Genomic DNA, 19525 nt, shown 5'->3' with positions numbered 1-19525 from the left:
CAACACCTCTCATCAAAAGCAGATTTCAGTGCCACTTCTACCTAGCTCCAACTGACTGCCTGTAGTGCAGGTGCCTGCACAAGGACGTCAACCTCCATCCATTCACCCAAGCTGTCATAGCCTGTAGCCTGTTCCTCCAGCTGCACCTACTGGCACACCACCCCCCAGATTTGTTAGCGATACATGTCTCATGCCTTCAGGGCTGGTCACCGGCAAAGAGGCACACCTGGCTGTCAAGGCTCACCCCTGCAAAACACAGACAAACTCAGCTTGCACTAGTGAAACTCTGTCAACTAGTTTGCAACAGGAAGAGGGAACAGCTTTCGTCTGTCAAATAAATCAGTACAAAACAAAGCAGAAGCCAACCAAGCAAAACTTCAAACACCACCACAGAGGGCAAGAAGTTGCCGTCCATCAGTTATATTACTGAACAACTACATTAAAAGAATGTTGTAATGACTCCAAAATCAAGCACTCAGCACCCCGAAGTTCAGAGTGACAACAGCATTCAACAAAATGTGCAGCATTATTTATGGAAATATCAGAACATATCCAGGGGGAATTAACAGAAAGATAGTTAGTGGTAAGATAATCCAAAAGGTCAAGAAAGACTGCTTTATAAGGAGAAAGTAAACAGAGAAGTGCGACGTGGTAGAAAGTAACATCTATTGTCTTATTTACTTTGCAGTCCTATTTAGAACATTTTCTATACTGCCTGAGAGCGTGCAGCTTTTATTGGTTCCAATTAAAATGCATTCTTATACATCTGCAACATCTACAGTGAAAGATGTGAAATACGTATTATTTCTAAACATCTATGTTCAGTCTTACTCAGGTACAGTAGAAATCCGTCAAAAAAAGATTTTAAAACCTAAATCAGCAAACGCATTGAGCTGCAGTTGCAATTATTTCAACAGAGATTTTTTTTTATAGCCACCCACATATTAAATACCAAAAACAGAATAACGAACAGCAGTGAACACGTGATCTCTTTGATTAACAGTTTGAGCATTCACTGTTGTTCTGGTGAAACTTCCGGAAAACTGTAACAAGCATTTCAGGATATACGTATAATCTGATGAGAAGTGAGAGATATATGATCTATATTTGGTCTATATCGTTAACTTGCTTAGTACCATTATTTAACAGCAATTATTTCATTACTGTCTGCTTCAGTACTATAAACACAGTGAATATCAGTTGTCAGAAAAAATCAAGATGCAAAAAAGCACTTCTAGATAACAAAAAGCCAGGAGCAAGAAGGGTGGGAAAAGCTGAGAACGTAGGCAGAGGCAACTGTGCGAAACCCATCCTTTGGGCAATGGAAACAGCATGGCCGGGATTGATGTGAAATCTCCAACTTCTGCAGATTCATGTAGTCATTATCTCTTAAGACAATGTTCAGATGTGACATTTTATGGGTGACAGGATCTTCCCTGGGACAGCCTTGTTCTGTGCTAACTTCTTTACTGCACACAGACAGGAAAGGGTTCTGTACGGCTTTCCCTAGCGCTGAAGTGAAAAGTGTTGGCCAGTGCCTTTGCTAAGTGGCTGCATTGCATGCAGAACAAAGACTCTCATTCCGCACCTCTGAGAATACTTTCACTGTGTGGGGGAATCTCCCTGTCAGTTCAGGCATCTCTGTCCCATACTGATTCTGCCACTGCTTTGATACGAGCCACCTCCAGGTAAGGTAAATGATACCTCATTTCGTCAGCTGCCATGAAACCTTCCTTCCCTTACGTGCTGAACTGCGAACACAAATAATGTGTAATTTCACTTTACTATGGAACTCGTAAGACTTACATATTTATCTTTTCTATTAGAAATCAATGAAGATAACATATAGTGCTTATATTTAGCAGGCTTATATTTAAGCTTCTTTAACAAGATGAGTATAGACAGCTCCTCAGTGCTCAAAGTTGGCGTGACTACCGAATTCCATGGCAATTTGTCAATTTAAATTAGCTGAGAATATGAATAACACTACATCACATGAAGTATAAGAGAGAAAGAACTTGGGACAAAATATAGATGGAAAAATGCAGTAAGCAGCAATATCTACTCAGACAAATTTGCTCAGAATTCGTGTCAAAAGCTCTACCGCTGTTACATACTCTAAAAAATGCTGCAGACATGTTAGAAATAGTCATGTCAGATAAGACATGCCACCTTCCACCACGGCCTCATTTGATACTTCAAAGACCTGACCCACTGCTCTTGTCTGACAACGCCATTACTAACAGAAGGGGTGAAGAGAGACTTGGTAGCCAGGGTAAAAGCTTTCCTTGACCCTAAATGATCATCAGTTTATGTCCTCCACAAGAAAAATCAATAGCCTTTGAAATGTTTATCCTGACTCATGTAGCTGCGGTTCTCGTTCTTTTCATAGACAGCAAATGCTCCAAGCACACTTGGAGCTGCATATCATGCCTGCCTTGAAGCCAGGCAATGCTAGATGTAGAAGGTATTTGCACTCTGTCTCTGTTTGCTGTCCTTGACTAAGGCTGAGTTTTTGCTGAACTACAGGATGAATGCATTTCTTCACACCTTAAGTAAGTGGTAACATTTTTATGAAGTGGTATTTTTAAATGTCTATTTACTGTTGTTTAAACACAGAAACAATACAGTATGTAACTGTTCATAACAAGAGGCACAACCAAAAACAAATAAAAAGCTTATCAGTAAAATATAAATTCAGATACAGAAGGAGCCTGGAGTCTTCTTCCATTAATCTACTCCCTGTAGTGTAATACATAGGGAGAATGTGTTTCTTTTGATTTATTATTCTAGTTAAACCCAAACAAGAATTTTCAAGTAGAATAAAAATGCCAAACAGGAATGTCAGAACAAGGAAACAAAATGTTAACAGCCAAAACATGGAATTGTAAATGTCCTTTCGGAACGAGGTCACCTAGCAAAATACCTCAACAAGAACAAAACTGGTAAACTCCTCATCTCATGCAATTTTATTTCAGTAATGAAGGCTGTGCAGCCCTAGCCAAGATTAAAGTTTGTTGTAAAAGTTCCTTCGAGACAAGTTTTATTTTGACAATTGGCCTTCTATCTTTGCCCTTTGCAATGACAAGGTCTTGATAAAAATACATGAAAGACAGCACTTTTTCCTTGAGTAAACTGCCTCTTTTCCATCATCCAGGAAAGTACTCAAAAATGAGAATACATTGCAAAAACAGTAACATTAAAGCACAGCTCTGGTCTTCCTGACACCACCAGGGCAAAAATGACTTGACTTGCCATTCACTAGGATTAATGTCAGGATCAAATTAAAAATTTGGCAGTCTTACTGTGTACCCAAGAAAGCCCCTTCACAAGAGAGGAATTACTCTACATTTACCCAGTTGTAACTAAGTCCAAGCTGTTGACCATCAGTGAGTACTTTACGACACGGAAGAGATGCCTGGTACAGGCAGTGTTGCCATGGGTCCTAATTTGACAGAAGAGCACCCTAATTATTTTTCTATCACATTTCTTACCTGATTGTTACTGGGTGAGAATTCTCCACCAAAGATGACTTTTTTTTCAGCATTAAAGAAGAAGAATGAGCAGGAATGAGAAAAACAAAAAACAACAACAGCAAAAAAAAAAAAAACAGTCAAATAAAATGCTACATCATTTGTCGAAAACCTAATGACCTGGAATACTGTATCTGACCCATAAGCTGCTTTTTCTACTTGAGAGCAAATATCTGTCACAGATACCTTAATTGGATAGCAACAAGATAGTGGAGCATTGCTGAGTTACCCTACCATTTAGCTTTGCTCTCAGAATATTCTTATCTATAAACATAAAATGGAGCATTCATTTAAAGCAACAAGATTTCAAGACGACAAGCTGTAATACATGAGATAAAATGTAGACTTGTACACAGTTCAAAAGGATCTTCTTTAATTATATAATTCTTTTTACAGATGGTGTATCACCATTCTTTGCACGCTCTTTTGGCAAACAGTACATTTCACTATAGAAGAGACGTGCTGTTTCTCCTTTTATTTCTGATCACTGCTTTGAAGTTGGAAGAAGACATCTAGAGGGGTGGCTGGTTTCTTTGAGCTTCCTCTTTGTCCTCAATTATTTGTTCAGACAGGCTCCTGCTAAGCACTACGCAAGTGCCCCTACGGAAGGACTCCATCAAAGGGATTCAGCTCAGCACTAACTGCCAGGACAGGCTGTGGTCCCCTGAAACAGCTGAGAGAAGCCAAAGCCCTTCTACAGGGCTTACACAGGTATTCTGCCTTCAAATCAGTCATGGAAAGATGCTCACCCTCCAACCCTTACCCACGATTGTTTTCTCCTTGGTACCTTATGTGAGCATGTGCAAAACCGTGCCTTAATCCCACTGGATTAGATAATGCCAAAAGCGTATATGAAGTTGCTTAGTCCTTCTAGCAGGTGAACATAGTGTCTGATACAAAGCTCCCTGGAGATAACAGATCCTCCCAGGAGAAGTCTGACTCATAAAGCAACAATTGTTCACAGTCCGTATGCAAGGCTCTTTCCTGTTCTTATTCCCTTAGAAATAGACTGAGTGCAATCTGGCAGTTAGATCTTGAGCATGCATAAGGCTGTCTGGGGAAGGCAAGGGAAGGAGATGTATTTCTGTACCTTGTTTAGTCCTTTTTCTTTAGTGAGATTTTTCCAGCTACTGCTGCAAAGAATAGCAGGTTTATCTTTATGAGACAATTTTACTCTGTTTAAAGGAGCTCCTTTTCCTCAGATGAAGCCAGTTCAACAAAGCATCTGTAAAAATCTTCGCTCCTATATCACGGAGGACATTAAATCTTAAAAGCTGTACTCTTAAGTGAGATTTATTTAAAGCCCAGGTGGAACTGTAAATTGGACTTTTTCTAGATTTATTCACATTTCATTCCTTTCTTACTTCTAACTTTAGCTAAACTGAACTATAGCAGCAGTTTAAAATTTCCTTTCCCTCTAGCAGTTGAAGCTTATTAAAGTAGATGTTTTGATTCAGTGATTTGACTCTGATTCAAATAAGAATTAATATTCTGAGCAATAAGTAATCCATGGGAAAAAAAGAGGCCAACAGTTATCTCCACCTCTTTATTTATGAGAGATGAAAAATATGGGAAATTATTATGGACTAATAGAGAAATCAGAAATGTCATTAATCCCAATACAGACAAAGTGATCTAAATCACTGTTGTTACAGTGAACTCCACTTTTCAATTTATTTGTCCTACCACATTAAGACATGAACAGTTACTCTAACAATAGGACTGCAGCTCTATTTTTAGGTGCTAATTGTGTTAAAGTATGTAGTGAAAAGAAAGAAGTAGTTGCTGAAAACGTTTTCAGTAGCGACATTCAAGCACTCTTCCCAGTTCCGTGCTGGTGCAACATTTAAGCACCCGTGCATACAAGTACAGCTGCATAAAGAACCCGATGCTTCTTACAGGTGCTAAGCAGTGTATGCTAATACTGAGGCCACTATATGGTGTGGGAGTTCAGCACTTCTGAAAATTAGGCCATACGTTCATGTGCCTGAAAACACATTTTCATGACCGAAAGACAGACAATCGCAATCTGAATGCATTGTTCTCCGTACCACTACAGTACACAGCAGAGATGGGAGAGCCCAGCTTCACCAGACTAGAAACAGATCTCTGCAGGACTGCAGTCTCCCTGAAGAAAATCATTTTTACCATACGCTGGGATGGGGATTGGGTTCATTTCAGACTCTGCTGATTTTCTAACAGTAAAGCAGGAAAGACCTGTCAGAAACAAGACCACCGAGTGAAGACAAGCTCAATGAAACCGTGAGTTGAATGGATTTTTCTTTTCACAAACCTTCAGCGTTGCGTTTAATGACGTTTTTACTACATTATTCTACTAGATGTCTTCTTAGGATGAATCATTTGTTAAAACACACCTACTGAATCTCCCATGGAAACTATAAAAAATAACATCTATAGGAATGTACTGATAGATTCCATATATATATTACACAGCCAGCATCAGTACCAAAATAGGTAGTTTAGCTGGAATTTATAGGATGGAAAATGCTTGTCCTAAAGGGAGATGTTAAAACTGAAACTTCATTAATACCTGAAAAGAAATTGTTTCACAAAAGTACTCAAGGCAGTATTCAAAGTTAATTCATCCACAGAATTTTTAACGAAGAAATGAAAATCTCAAGGCATGCCGTGCTATAACTAAATTAGAATCCCAACTCATATCACAGATTTATCTTTCCAGGAAATGCTACAGTCCCAGCAAAAATGTTAAGTCATATTTGATGAAGTTAAAATCCAAAGACATTGCACTACCTTCCAGCTATTTAGAAATAGTAATAAACAGTAGTAAGGACAAGTTGTTTGTCTGGTTTTCACACCTACCTTACTACAGCAGAGAGAGATTTTAGGAATGTAATTACATAGTTAATAACCTGATCACAGTTAAGTGCAGCCATCAATAGCAGATGGACCATACCTGCACCAACCCTTCCAAAAGCCTTTCCAGCTAAACTAATATCACCCAGAAGAATAGATTCCATCATAACTATTTTTTGTCTTAGGTCATACTTTCAGCAACACTTGCATCTGATGCAAGCCACCAGTGCTTCTAAAAGGAGCAGTCCAGTCTCTTCCCTGCCATAGCTAGCTCCCTCCTTTAAGCTGGTAAACGCTGAACCAGACATAAGAGCTAAGCTAAAACTAATCTATCCCAAAAAAGGCCCGTTTAAAACTAGATTACAGTGGAGATGAAGAAAATTACAGTGTTCAGGAAAGTGTTCCATTCTGATGTTTTCAGATACACAGTTTCTTAATATTATGGTTTAAAAAATGTTTTGCAATTCCATTTCTTCTTTTTTTTCAATAGTATGTAAGTGGAATGTAAATTATAAGATAAAAACACAAATCAGCCTGAAATCACTTTCTTCACTGGGCTGTTGTTTTGGTTTTTTTTGTACTGCAGACTTTCAACATTACCAGAGTGATACCAGAATTTCAAAACTATACACCAAGCCGAATCTCTGACGTAGACATTCTTATTGAGCTCCTGTTAGTACCAGGAGGACATAAGCCAAAAATAAAAATAAAATAAAGATAAAAAGACATACCACTAAAAGGGAAAAAATACAGCCAATCTGAACTTACTTATCATTGAGTAGTTCAAACCACTCAATGTGCAAAAATTTTATGCAGTGCATAAAATGTACTAGGACTTCAGATAAGCGGGTTTAGTCTCTGGCTGTACCTAGCCACAAGGAATTCAGTTACCCTTTCAGTGCCACAGCTACAAAATATTTCACTGCTACATGAGGTGGGAATTAACTCGTTGGGTTTACGTGAGAATCTTCAATGCTGCAGTACTAAATGCTACATATAAACCCCTGAATAGAAAACACACACACAAAAAAAACAGTACTTAAAATGAACATACCACAAGGTTACAGTTTTAAGCAAATAAAAGCAATTATTTCAGACCACAATTCAGCTTCCCTTGCAACTGCAGAATTGCCATTAGTATGATCATTCTGCTCATGTACGAAAAGCAGACCACAACAGTCCACTGTGCAAATTGGAGATGGGAATTTTTCTGACAAAATTAGTTTTTGTGCTTAGGTCTTATATGTCTTATCTACTTTCTTTACAGTATATGCTGCAATGTGAGATCTGTTTTCATAAACAGCTTACTGTCACTCTCCCTCACTGCCAGTGGAAGCTAAGTACATATATGAATAAAGAGATATTTCAGAACTGATATGATGTCCTTGGGTAGCCTCAAAAATAATAATAAAATAATAATTAAGAAAAAAGGGCAAGGAGGTGGTGGTGGTGAGAAAAATGCTGAAAAAATGAAAAAAAAATCTTTCCTTCAGTGTAGGCAAGCACTGTTTTTATGTAAACCATGTCAAACAACACATAAAGTGAAAACAATCTCAGGACATCACACATTTTTATTTGAAAGATGACAGATCTACAATTCTGCACAGTCTGCGGGGCTTGTGGAGAAGGAACGCTTCACTGAGGGGCAGATAATAGGACAAAGGAAACAAGAGATTCTTAAAGAAAAGAAAGCACCTCAATGTGTCCACACTTTAATATCCTGTTTAGATCCTGCAGTAAAAAGCATAAAGAATCCAGTCATTTCTGATATCCCGCCAGCTGTAGTTAAAGAGTAAATCCTGCACTGTCACAGTACCCGAATGAACACCTCACTTTAAAAGGTATCTTTGTCCCTACCTATGGCTTTCTGACAGTGAAATTAAAGTAATGAACAATTTGCTTCCTGTTAATGCTCACTAATAAATTACTGATTGTAACCTTCCCAATCTAGGAAGCACGTTCACAGCGTCCAACAACTCTAATAATTTGGAGGTGTGAAAACAATGTGTTTAAAGAGAAGATAAAAAAGGAAAAAGTAATGTCTGAACATGAAGTACAACCCAGAATGAATAAATGAAATGCACAGGTAAAAGATTTTCCATGATAATTTATGCAATGCATACGTGTTTGTACTTAGAGATATTTTTCTCTTCTAAGTACAAATCTAAAACCTCCTGTAGGTGTATTTATGCCCATCCAGTGACCATTTACATATGTTATTTACAAAATTTAATAGTTTATATGACCTAAAGGTCAAGTATTGGAACAGATCTATGCAGTGAATAAAATAACAGTTCACAGTTGGTTTCCCTGGAATTAGAATGATAGCTAAGTCATGCCCTTCAGGTTTGGTTCAGGACTCTCCTATGGGAATACAAATCCACTCCATTGAAGCTATGATAAATATACTACACATCAGACCTATCTACGTGACTTGATCTGCAAGGCAGTTTTGCATCACCTCTGGATCTGAACAGGACTAAGAAAGGAAGGGGCCAAGCAATCAACCCAAGCAACAGTAAAAAATCAGGTAGAGAAGCTGGTTCCAAGAAAAATGTCGCAATTCAAGCTTAAGAAGTTAAAGAACATACACAGGTATCAGCTCCTCCATGTAACTGAAATAACAATACTGTTCAATGAGTACCACAGTTGTATCAGTATACTAGTTACCAAGGAACTGGCTCTAGGCAAGTTAAGACCACAGACAAAAGGACGTAATATGCAGAAGAGGTAACAACAGGATGAGGAAAAAGCCTCCAGTGATGTCAAACTCAGGAGCATTGCAATCTGCCTACACACAAGTTAAGGCACAAGATAATCTTCCTTCTCAAACAGAAAATATGTATTTCAGGGGTTTCTGCTCTCATATAAGGACTGCTCCAAAAGTAATGCCTTCCATTGTATGATGGTGGCCCACAACGTCAGAGGCAGGTGTTGGTGGTATGGCCATAGAGGTTGAACCTTCCCACCAATATTCCAATATTACATGTTGTTGCCACGTGAGAGATGGCAGCAGAGGGGCAGCCTGACACAATGACATCTAACATGGAAGTGTATGTTAAGCAAAGGTGTATCACTGAATTCCTCCATATGGAAAAAAAGGCACCCACTGACACTTATCAGCACTTGCTGAACACTTATGGAGACCAAACAGTGGATGTGAGGATGGTGAAGCAGTGAGTGGTGCATTTTAGCAGTGTTGCTGTCACCACAGGGTCCACCTCTGCTGGTGCAGATTTTGACAAGAGTGGTATTCAGGCTCTTGTTCGTCACTGGTGAAAATGCACAGCTAATAGTGGTGACTAGGTTAAAAAAGAGTGTTTTGTAGCTGGGAATTCGCAATGCTATTGTGCTCTTTGTACTTGTTGTAGTTTCCATGGAGATTAATAGCAGGCATTACTTTTGGAGCACCCTTTGTATATGAACATTGAACCCAAAACAATACTACACACTGACCTAAAGGAACATCCAGAGGAAATAAAGCATGGAAAAGACATAACTCCAAGCAAAGCAGGAAAGTGCCGAAGTACCGTAATGTTCCAAAAATACAATTTCAACACTTATTTGCATGAACCTACTTCTTGTTTTGAAAATTCAGCATATACCCTTTACCTACAACTTGAAGATCTTGTTCAGGTCAGTTTGAAGAACAAAGTCATCGAAGACTGAGTATCTGAAGCAGAAGAATGAGGCCTACCAGCTGCCCCTCAGCCTTTGATCATGAGGAAATCATTTTTTGTCATCTGGGGACAATTCCTGAGTGCAATATTCCAAAAACAGCATCACCACATTCCACTCAGGAAGTCCACAGCTGCAGCAATGTCAGTAGGAAAAAAAACTCACAGCTAAATGCATGAAAAAGATCCTTAAACAGTAATCCACCACTGACTGCAGGTCCTCACCAAGCTGATGCTGGAGGCCTGCCCTGACGCCACACATGGCACAGATCAAATGCAGCTTGGCAAGCAGCTCCCCTAAGAAACCACTGTCTCTCTGTGATATGAGAACAACAGTTGCACCTTTAACTGTGAAGACCTGGGGTTTCCATTTTATGTACCTCACAGGAGAGCTCACTGCCACATCCTGGCCTCTCAGTAAGCTGTGTGCAGAACACCTTCTTACATCAAAATACAAACAAGCAGAGAACATGAAACTCTTAGCCCTAAGGACGCTTTTTTAAATGTCTTTAAATACCAAAAGGAAAGTGAAAATTGGGTATCCTCCCTGTGACAACCCACTTCCACCACTTTCTCTAAGCCTAGCTTCAGTTTCTCTGTTCAGTTGAATTTTCAAGACCCTGAGACTACCTTTCAGTCAACAGCTTCCTACATAAATCCTGACACCAGGTGAAACTCAAAGCTGCGGGATGCATGGATATCTTCCATCTCCCCTTGCAGATGTGAAAACATTCTGTTCCAGCATTTATAAACTGGTTTGTTTTCCGCCAGCTATGCCCTTAGGCCTTTTATTTTATTCAGCTTGGGAAACAGAAACAATAGACAAGTTTCACTTCCTGGTTTCTTGCTGCAGTATGTGGTTTAGAAAACAGTGCAAAGTAACTTTCAAATTCAGTTATTTTAACTAAACAATTTTATTTTCAATAAGATCATTTTTTACTGTTTATTGTCTTTTAAAACAAGAACAAAACAAAACGTATACTAAAACCCTAAATTAAAGAGTGTACTTCAGGCAACCTGAAGGCACATCTGATTCTCTGGCAGGGAAACTACTCTGTTCCACTGAAAATTATGTACGTTGTTCTTCCTCCAGTTGGAGAAGACAGGGCACTGAGGATGGGAATGCATTTTCTGAACAGCCTAACAGCCCAGAGACCATCTGGGTGCCCATCCTGCAGCCAGTGCTCAAAGTGTGTACAGAGCAGAACGGAGGCTGAGGGGCACCCAGGGCTCCCTTGCAAAGGGCAGCTCCAGGGCACTGTAACCTGACATACCCTGGGAAGGAGAAGCAGCCCCCAGAGATAAGCTGAGAAAAAAAATAAAAAATTATTATAATAATTAGGAAGGGAAAAGTCAAGTCATTGCCAAGTCTAATAAAATACAACTAAAAGATAACAAGCTAGTGTGTACTGTAAATACCCTATCAAGGAAATGGCAAACAGAGCCAGGGCGACAAAAATGATGTGTGTTTGACCAGTATGGGCTTTTGACAGTGCAATTAACATTTCCTTTTGAAATCAGAGGAAGACAATACATGGTGAAAAAAAAATAATAAAACCTAATCTGGTTTATAAACAAAAGCTCGGAGCTATTTAGCAATAATATTTAAAATAGCACTTAGTTAAAGCAATGTTGTAACCTTGTAAGCTACACTGATGCTTCACTGAGCTCTCAGCAGTTTAATTTGGCCAACTGCAGGCAGCCCGGCTTCTGTCGTGGGACTAGACATGCCTCTCAAATCCAAGAGAATGAGGTGCTGATGTGAGATAAAGACTATTTTTTACTAAAATCATAACCTTTTCATTAACTCTGTATCTCATATGCTGACACCCTGCAGTTAATCTTACATATGGCAGAAATTAAGCTTGTGCACACAAGTGAACAAACAGAAGCAGCGAAGCGCCTCTGAGCAGCGCTCAGGCGAGGATCACCGTTCTGGTCACCTCCCTCCACACCTCCTCCTCAGTGTACGTTTGTGCGAACGCGGATGATTTACTGATTGATCCTCCTTGCGCAAGGCAAGGCAGCAGAAAGGGGCTGAAACAATGCTGCGAGCCGGGAAGAGGGGTGTAACGACTGAAAATAAGGTACCTTTTGGAGCCTCCAATGTAGGTGAAGGTAAAGGTGGAGTCTGAGTACCTGAAATCTGAAAACACAAAGGGCCGCGTTATTAGCGCTTGGCTCCCCGCTGGTTCCCTACTCGGGCTGAAATCCCCGAGGTTTCGCACACCGACACGGGGGACTGGCTGGGGACGGGGGTCGGCGTGCATCAGCGGGAAGGCGGCAGCTCCCCCAGCCCCTCGCAACAAGTGCCCGGTGCTATGGCAACGGCAGGGATTTCCATGTCGGTAAAGGCAACAGGCAACCGCCGACCCGGCTCCCGGCGGCGGCAGCCGGCCGAGCCCCGCCGCTGGGGTTGGGAGGGATCCGGCCGCGTCCCCCGCCCCGCGGGACCGAACGCACGCACCGACGGGACCCCGACAGCCACGCGGCCGCCGCCCGGGCGAGGAGCAGCGGCGAGCGGCTCGCCCAGCAGCTGCGGGCTGCGCCAGGCGGGCACGGGCACACGCACAGCCGCGCACCGCACGGCTCGGCGTGCGGCCGCTGCCACGCTGCCCGGCCCGGGATGCCCCCCCCCTTCCCAGCCGGCTCCTGGTCTCCTCTGCCCTCACATGCCCTCGGAAGGAGAGGAGGAGAAGGAGGAGGAGGAGGAGGAGGAGGAGGAGGAGGAAGGGGGCTCCGAGCAGACGCACGGCGGCCCCGCTCCCGGGGGCGGCAGCGAAGGGCACGGCCCGGCCCGGGCCGCGGCACCGCGGGTCTGGGTCGGGCAGCGGCAGTCTCGTAACCGCCGAACCGGCGCCCGTGGGGGAAACTCACCTGCAAACAGGCAGTCCTTCTCCGCCTTGCACTTTTGGATCACAACGTCAATATCCTTCTGAATCCTCTCTTGTCTTGAACACATCCCCATGGAATAGATCCCAGGGGAAGAAGAAAAAAGCAGTCTTTATCCCCCCAGCCCCCCCCCACCCCCCGGTTCTACGTTCGGTCCCGAAGATGGACCCGGCGGCGGACGAGCGGCAGCCTCTCCGCGCCCCGCAGCGATCCGCGCGGCCGGCAGGAGGACGGAGCAGGCAGGCGCCGGCAGCCGATGTTGCATGCCCAGATGTGCCCGCCCAGATGTGCCGCCGCTGCCGGCGGATGGCAATTTCCTCCTTCCCTGACAATAGATCCAGTGGAGGGTGGCGGCGGCGACACGGGATCCCCCCCCCCACCCCCCACGCCCTCAGGGTTTTTTTGGGTTGGTCGGCTCGTTTGGGTGGTTGGGTTTTTTTTTTTTTTTTTTTCCTCCTGAGAAAAAAAAAATAAAAAAATAAAAAAGGGAGGGGGGGCCAAGCCGGCCCGGCCGCTCACATCCCTGCCCCTCCCGCCGGCAGCGGCGATCGCCGCGAAGCAGCAGCGCGCAGAGCCCGGTGGCGGCGGCGCCCGCTCCCGGTCCCTGGCGGCGCGGCGGGGCCGGCGCTGCCGCAGCAGCGACGAGCCGCAGACCCTCCCCTCTCCGCCGACCCGGCACGTACGGCCCCCGCCGGCTCCCCCAGCGGAGGTGGCGCGCGGGAAGGAAGAGGCGGATGCGCGGAGCCGCGCCGGGGCAACCCGGCGGAGGGTTCGATGGCCCCGGCCGCCGCCGGCCGTAGCCTCTTCCCCCCCCCCCGCCGCCGCCGCCGGGGGGTGGGGGGGGGCACAGGCTTCCGCCTCCTCCCTATAGGCGGAGGAATGCAAATGGCAAACGGTCAGGCGGCTGCCGGGCCGGCGACGGGCAGGAAGCGGGCGGTGCCGCGCTGCGCCAGGCCGGCGGCGAGGAGTGCGGCCGGGGCCCGCGGGCTGCACGCCCGACAGCGGCCGAGGGGCACCGCGGGCAGCGGGGAGGGGAGCGGTGCCGACCCTGCGGGACTGCGCGTCCATCGGCACGGTGCGGAGCGAACGGTCGCGTCTGTCGTCCGGCTCCGGCCTCCGCGCCTCTCCTGTCAGCCTTCAGCAAACCTGTCTCTCAGACCTGAGGGCTTCAGGGAAGGACTCCGGCTGTCAGTACGGTGCCTGGCGGCCCGCCTTAATGCGAGGCAGGTAGTAGCTGCAGTACAGCGCGGGGAATGGTCAGGTCTGCCAAACATCAGCCGGAGTGCGAGCTGAATAATTAATGAATAAATGCGTGTCGACATAGAGGAAACCGATTTGATTACGAAATTCAAAAGAATATTGATAACGAATTGCTTTTATGTGTCCAGCCACCTCCACACAGCTTCTGTGTTCGTTATTGAACCCAGTTATTTTACCTAGTTATTTTGTATTAATGATGTATCATGTTGATTTCCAGCACAGGAGACAAACACAGTCATAATTTTGCTATTTATTCTTAAGTGAAAAGACTACAATAAGAATAAAAAGATTCCACACTTATGCCTGCCTTCCTAGGATTTCTTATCTGATGGAGGGAGGAGAAGGGAAACTGTAAGAGAATGCAGGTGGTGTTTAAAGAGCACAAAAAGGCACCATGTGACACAGCTCTCCGCCTCTAAGAAAATGATTTATCTTTGAAGGGAGATTTCCAGACTACTTCTCAATGCTGTTCAGTAAATTCTCTGTTACTGCAGCAAGTCTTTTCCAAGGTAAGGTACAGAACTTGTCAGTGTAATACGGTGAGGCTTTGTCATTCTGTCCAGTTCAGCCAGTATGGTCAACAAGCAGTGCTTTTCTAGAGTTCATCCTGGATATTGACTGTTCCAGCTTTTCTCCCTGTTACCTCACAGGCATGTATGCCCATTCTGGTTTTGATGGCAGGCTGGTACACTGGCAGCCATATTTGCTGCCTTCCTCTTAATCTTAATTAGGAAATGTAATCAGAACTTCATTTATTCGGGTGGGTTTTTGGTCCTGAACCTTGCAGAGAGAGGTCTCTGTTATCCCTCCCACTCGGATGTGGAAGGAGGAGAGGGTTATTGGATCTTTACAGGGTATTTATGCTGGCAATTCCGCTTACAGCTGATTATGACTGCAGGGTTATTCTCAGAGTCATATCAATTAACATAATTCCTGACTGCCTTTTTAAGCCTCAGACTATTTTCATAGGCTTGGTAACAGTGCATTAAAAAGTCATCCACAAAGAAGCGCTCCAGTCTTCTGGAAAACTAACATGGCTGGTGGCTGGTTTCAGAGCAGCAACTGAATAGAACAAGAAGGCTGGAAATATAGTTAGATAAACATTTATTATTATTATTTATTGGAAGTTGCTTTAAGAAATTCCTAGATTCTTAACCAATTTGGCCCATGATTTACCTGGTGACTCCAGTACTGCTATCGCAGAGATGGTTGCTTCTAGTGAGGAGAAACTACATTATATATTGAGATTGTTCTATTGATATAACTACTGAAAATTGAACATGTTGGAAAATCAGTGAACTTTACAGTTAGAATTTATCCTTAAATTTATAAAGATTGCCAGGCTGTTGACCATGTACTTAACTTTTACTGCAGTGATATCTGTAGGTGTGCTGTAACCCCTCCGGCGGTGTACGTTATAGCACCCTCCTGAAGAAACTTCCCGAAGAGCTCTACAAGTAATTTCATCAACAATAGGGCAGTTGGTCTGTAAAGTAATGATTTTGGCTTAAGGGGATTCAGTGTATGTCTCATTACTTTTTCAGTCTTGAAAATCAATTCTTGTCATTTTCAGATCCATCTCAAGTTCAGCTCAGCTCAGTGAGGCTGTATTGAACTGATTACCTCAATTAAGTAAAAGAGAAACATAAGAAAAAATTATATTTGTCTTCCCAGGAGGCTGATAGTGTTTACAGAGGTAAAAAAAAAAAAATCAAAATATGAGAATTTACATGAGCATAGCATCTATATGAAAAGATTGTTTCAATATACAATGGGAGAAAGACCTAGAGAGATAGAAACCAAACTGTGAATGTATTAAAATAATATAAGCTGAAAAGGTTAATGCACAGTTCAGCCGATTTCTTTCCATGGATGGGTTCTGCCTCCTTTAGACTAAGAAGATTCTTTCTTTCTTTTGCTTTTTTTTTTTTTTTTTCCTTTCCAGAAAGAAAACCAACTTTCCACTTATTAGTAAAGCTGTTGGAAATGGATCAGTGAGCATTAGGATACCTTGTCTGGCCCCAAAGTATTTCTTTAAACAGTTTTGGGTTTTTTTTTTTTCTTTTTCTAATCATGTTCTTCTTACATTTAAACACGTATTATAAGTCCTAAGAAAAAATAAAAATACTAAGACTTAGTTGTGTATGCAGTATGCAAAGCAATGTGATGATTTAGCAGCTGTAGTGTATCTGTAACATAGGAGAGTGTTCAAACGAGTGCTTATACTGAACACAACCAAAATCCTCCAGAACACAAAACGACCATCAGCCCTCCAAAACAAAACATGACAAAACAACAAACCCACTAATCCTACACCCATGTTTACACACACCAGCCAGAACTGTCCTACATAAATTTCAGCTTTTTCTCCAATTTCAATCACAATTTGCCAGTCACCAACAGGGCAAAGCTCTGTCACCTCTGCAGACACTGAGCTCTGAGAGGTGAAACATGTAAAGGATCAATGCCATCTAACTCTTGCGGCACAAAGACACAATGCTGGCCTTCCAGTAAGCTTCCTAAGAATGACAGTCATTTTGGAATAAGTAGGTGGCACAGAATTCTGGAAACATAGGCACTCAGTTGTGAGATTTATAAGAGTAGTGTTGTTATTCCCACCAACAGAGAAGTGAGATAAAGCATAAAACCTAGTGTTTTGTTTCAAATTTTGGTGTAATTTTCACCATAACTCTAATATTAGAAGTTACAATATAAAATTTTCATGCGAGATAATATGCAAGTAAATGCTGAGTTTACAGTTACTTCTCTTTAAGCCTATTCCCATTTTAGACAGATTTCAAGTCAGCTGTCTTCTACATTACCTTCAGCTGTTCTTCCAAGTGGACACTGCCACCCTATGTAGCCACAATCCATAGGTATCCAAAGCACTCAAATCATCTGAGGCCACTCAAATCATGGTGATATTATAAAGCAGACAAGTGAATAGTAATAGATTTGCTTATTTGGTCAACACTCTGAGTATGCCATGACTTGGATGAAAAAGACATAAGCATGGTGTACCTACCTAGATAAACATTTGGGGTAGGTTAGCACAGGTCCATTGATAAAAAGCATAGCTTAAAAAAAATAATGCCAGTTAAAATAACATCAATAACGTGATTTCAAATACTGGCATGATACATTAAAGCTTTAAATATTTTTATATGGTAAAAAAATGAAGTAATGTTACATTACATTATGAAACATAATGTCACCTGTCTAGCTCACCATGAGCTTTAGTCCTTCTCTTCTAGCCTAAGAGGATAGGGATATGGATTGGAAGAGTGAACTCTTCAGTGGATAAGGAATGGTTTGGATGGTCACAACAGTCAGTGGCTCTATGTCCAGGTGAAGGGCAATGACAAATCCCCCAGGGGTCTGTCTTGGGACTAGTACTCTTCAGCATCTTTCTCAATGACCTGGACAGTGAGATTCAGGGGATTGTACCCTCAGCAAGTTTGCAGATGACACCAAGCTGAGTGATGCAGTTGATATAATACAAGAAAGGGATGCCATCCAGAGGGAACTGGACAGGCTTGATACGTGGGTCCATGTGAATCTAATAAGATTTAACAAGGCTAAGTGCAAGGTGCTGCATTTGGGCCAGGACAGTCCCAGGTATGTGTACAGACTGGGAGAAGAACTCCTTGAGAGCAGCTCTGTGGAGAAGAACTTGGAGGTTCTGGTGGATGAAAAGCTGGACATGAGCCAGCAGTGTGCGCCTGCAGCCTGGAAGGCCAATAGTATCCTGGGCTGAATCAAAAGAAGGGTGGCCAGGAGGGAGAGGGAGAGAATTGTCCCCCTCTGTTGATGTCATGAGGCCCCATCTGGAGTACTGTGTCCAGGCCTGGGACCTCCAGTACAGGAAGGATGTGGAGCTGTTGGAGTGGGTCCAGAGGAGGGCCACTAAGATGATCAGAGACTTGGAGCATCTCTCCTACAAAGAAAGGCTGAGGGAACTGGGCTTGGTCAGTATGGAGAAGGTTCTGGGGTGAGCATATTGCAGTCCTTCAGTATTCAAAAGGGAGCTTATAAATAAACAAAAGGGAGACCAACTTTTTACACAGGCTGATAGTGATAGGACAAGGAAGAACAGTCTTAAACTAAAAGAAGAAAGATATAAGTTAGATGTTAGGAGAAAATTCTTTACTCAAAGGATGGTGAGGAACTGGCACAGGTTGCCAAGAGAAGTGGATGCCCAATCCCTGGAGGCGTTCCAGGCTGAGTTGAATGGGGCTCTGGGCAGCCTGATCTGGTGGGTGGCAACCCTGCCCACAGCAGGGGGTTGAAACAGAGCGATCCTTAAAGTCCCTTCCAACCCAAACCATTCTGTGAATTTATGATATTTTGTTCTGGAGTAGTAATGAAGGGGTTAAGAAAGCATCACAGTGATGTTCCGAAGTACTGAGGCTTGTATTTTAAATCAATGTTGAAATATCAGAAGTGGTTGCATTTTTTATTTTTTTTTCCAACCCTCTTTAAACAGCAGCAAGAACTATCTCAAACAAAACAAAAGGATATAAAGATGTTAAACGCAGATGTGTGGATTGCTGTTAGTATCCTCTAACTTTCCATTGAAGACCAAGTACTCATCCTTTCAGTTGTCACGGAAACCCACAATAGCTAAAGCTATTGCTGATGGCATGATAAATGGCCTCAGTAGTGTTAAATAATGCAATCAGAGTCCCAAATGGCACCATAGTTTATTATAGTTCCTAGCATTGGTCTTTCTGTTGATGGTTTTAGCTTGCTTTTCCTCCATTGCTAATATAATCCCATCTTTCAGTTTCTGCCAGTTACCCTCATTTCTCCTCTTCCTTTTCCCTTTCCTCAGTAACTCTTACACCATTAAGTTTTTGTTTTTGTTTTTGTTTGTTTGTTTGTTTGTTTTTTCTTTTAAATGTGTCATTACTCTCTCTTTTCAAGTATTACTCTTGTCCATCAATATGTGGACAGGAGTCCCTCTTAGCAGGTCACTTCACGAGCAGCTGACAGAAGAGAGCTAAAATGGAGTTTTGTCTACAGATATAAAATTTTACAAGAAATGCAAGCAAGAATATTTGTAAACCTTTTATTCATGATTTTATGATGTTAATCACAAGCAAATCCAGAAAGGGAACCCTGTGCTTCCTGCCAGCTCCTGCAGTGAGTTGCCTCTTGCCAGCATCACCATTGTTTCCATGAATTGTAGACACATCTGCCTACACACTGACTGTGCTATGTACAGCAAGTAACAAGGCCTTCTTAATTACTGTGTAGCCCAGTAGCTAGAATATTGCTAAAGGAGATAAGAGTTGTGAATGCATTCTCATAGACTGACAATAGCAC

The 19525-nt window shown here is 42.7% G+C and overlaps 1 protein-coding gene across 3 annotated transcripts in view; it reads right to left on the bottom strand.

Annotated features, from left to right (window-relative positions):
• Positions 1–13229, bottom strand: part of PARP8 (poly(ADP-ribose) polymerase family member 8) — a 111836-nt gene extending 98607 nt beyond the window's left edge. For all 3 annotated transcript variants that reach the window (XM_424786.8, XM_040656047.2, XM_040656048.2), the window contains exons 1-2: positions 12923–13229; positions 12137–12191 (exon numbers count right to left, since the gene is read on the bottom strand). In XM_424786.8, coding sequence (XP_424786.3) covers positions 12137–12191; positions 12923–13013 — 146 coding nt within the window. In that variant the 5' untranslated portion in view covers positions 13014–13229. The remainder of the gene's footprint in view (positions 1–12136; positions 12192–12922) is intronic.
• Positions 13230–19525: the final 6296 nt, after the last annotated feature.

This window comes from Gallus gallus, chromosome Z (genome assembly GCF_016699485.2).
Source record: "Gallus gallus isolate bGalGal1 chromosome Z, bGalGal1.mat.broiler.GRCg7b, whole genome shotgun sequence".
NCBI lineage: Eukaryota > Metazoa > Chordata > Aves > Galliformes > Phasianidae > Gallus > Gallus gallus.
This window is presented reverse-complemented; position numbering and strand designations above follow the sequence as displayed.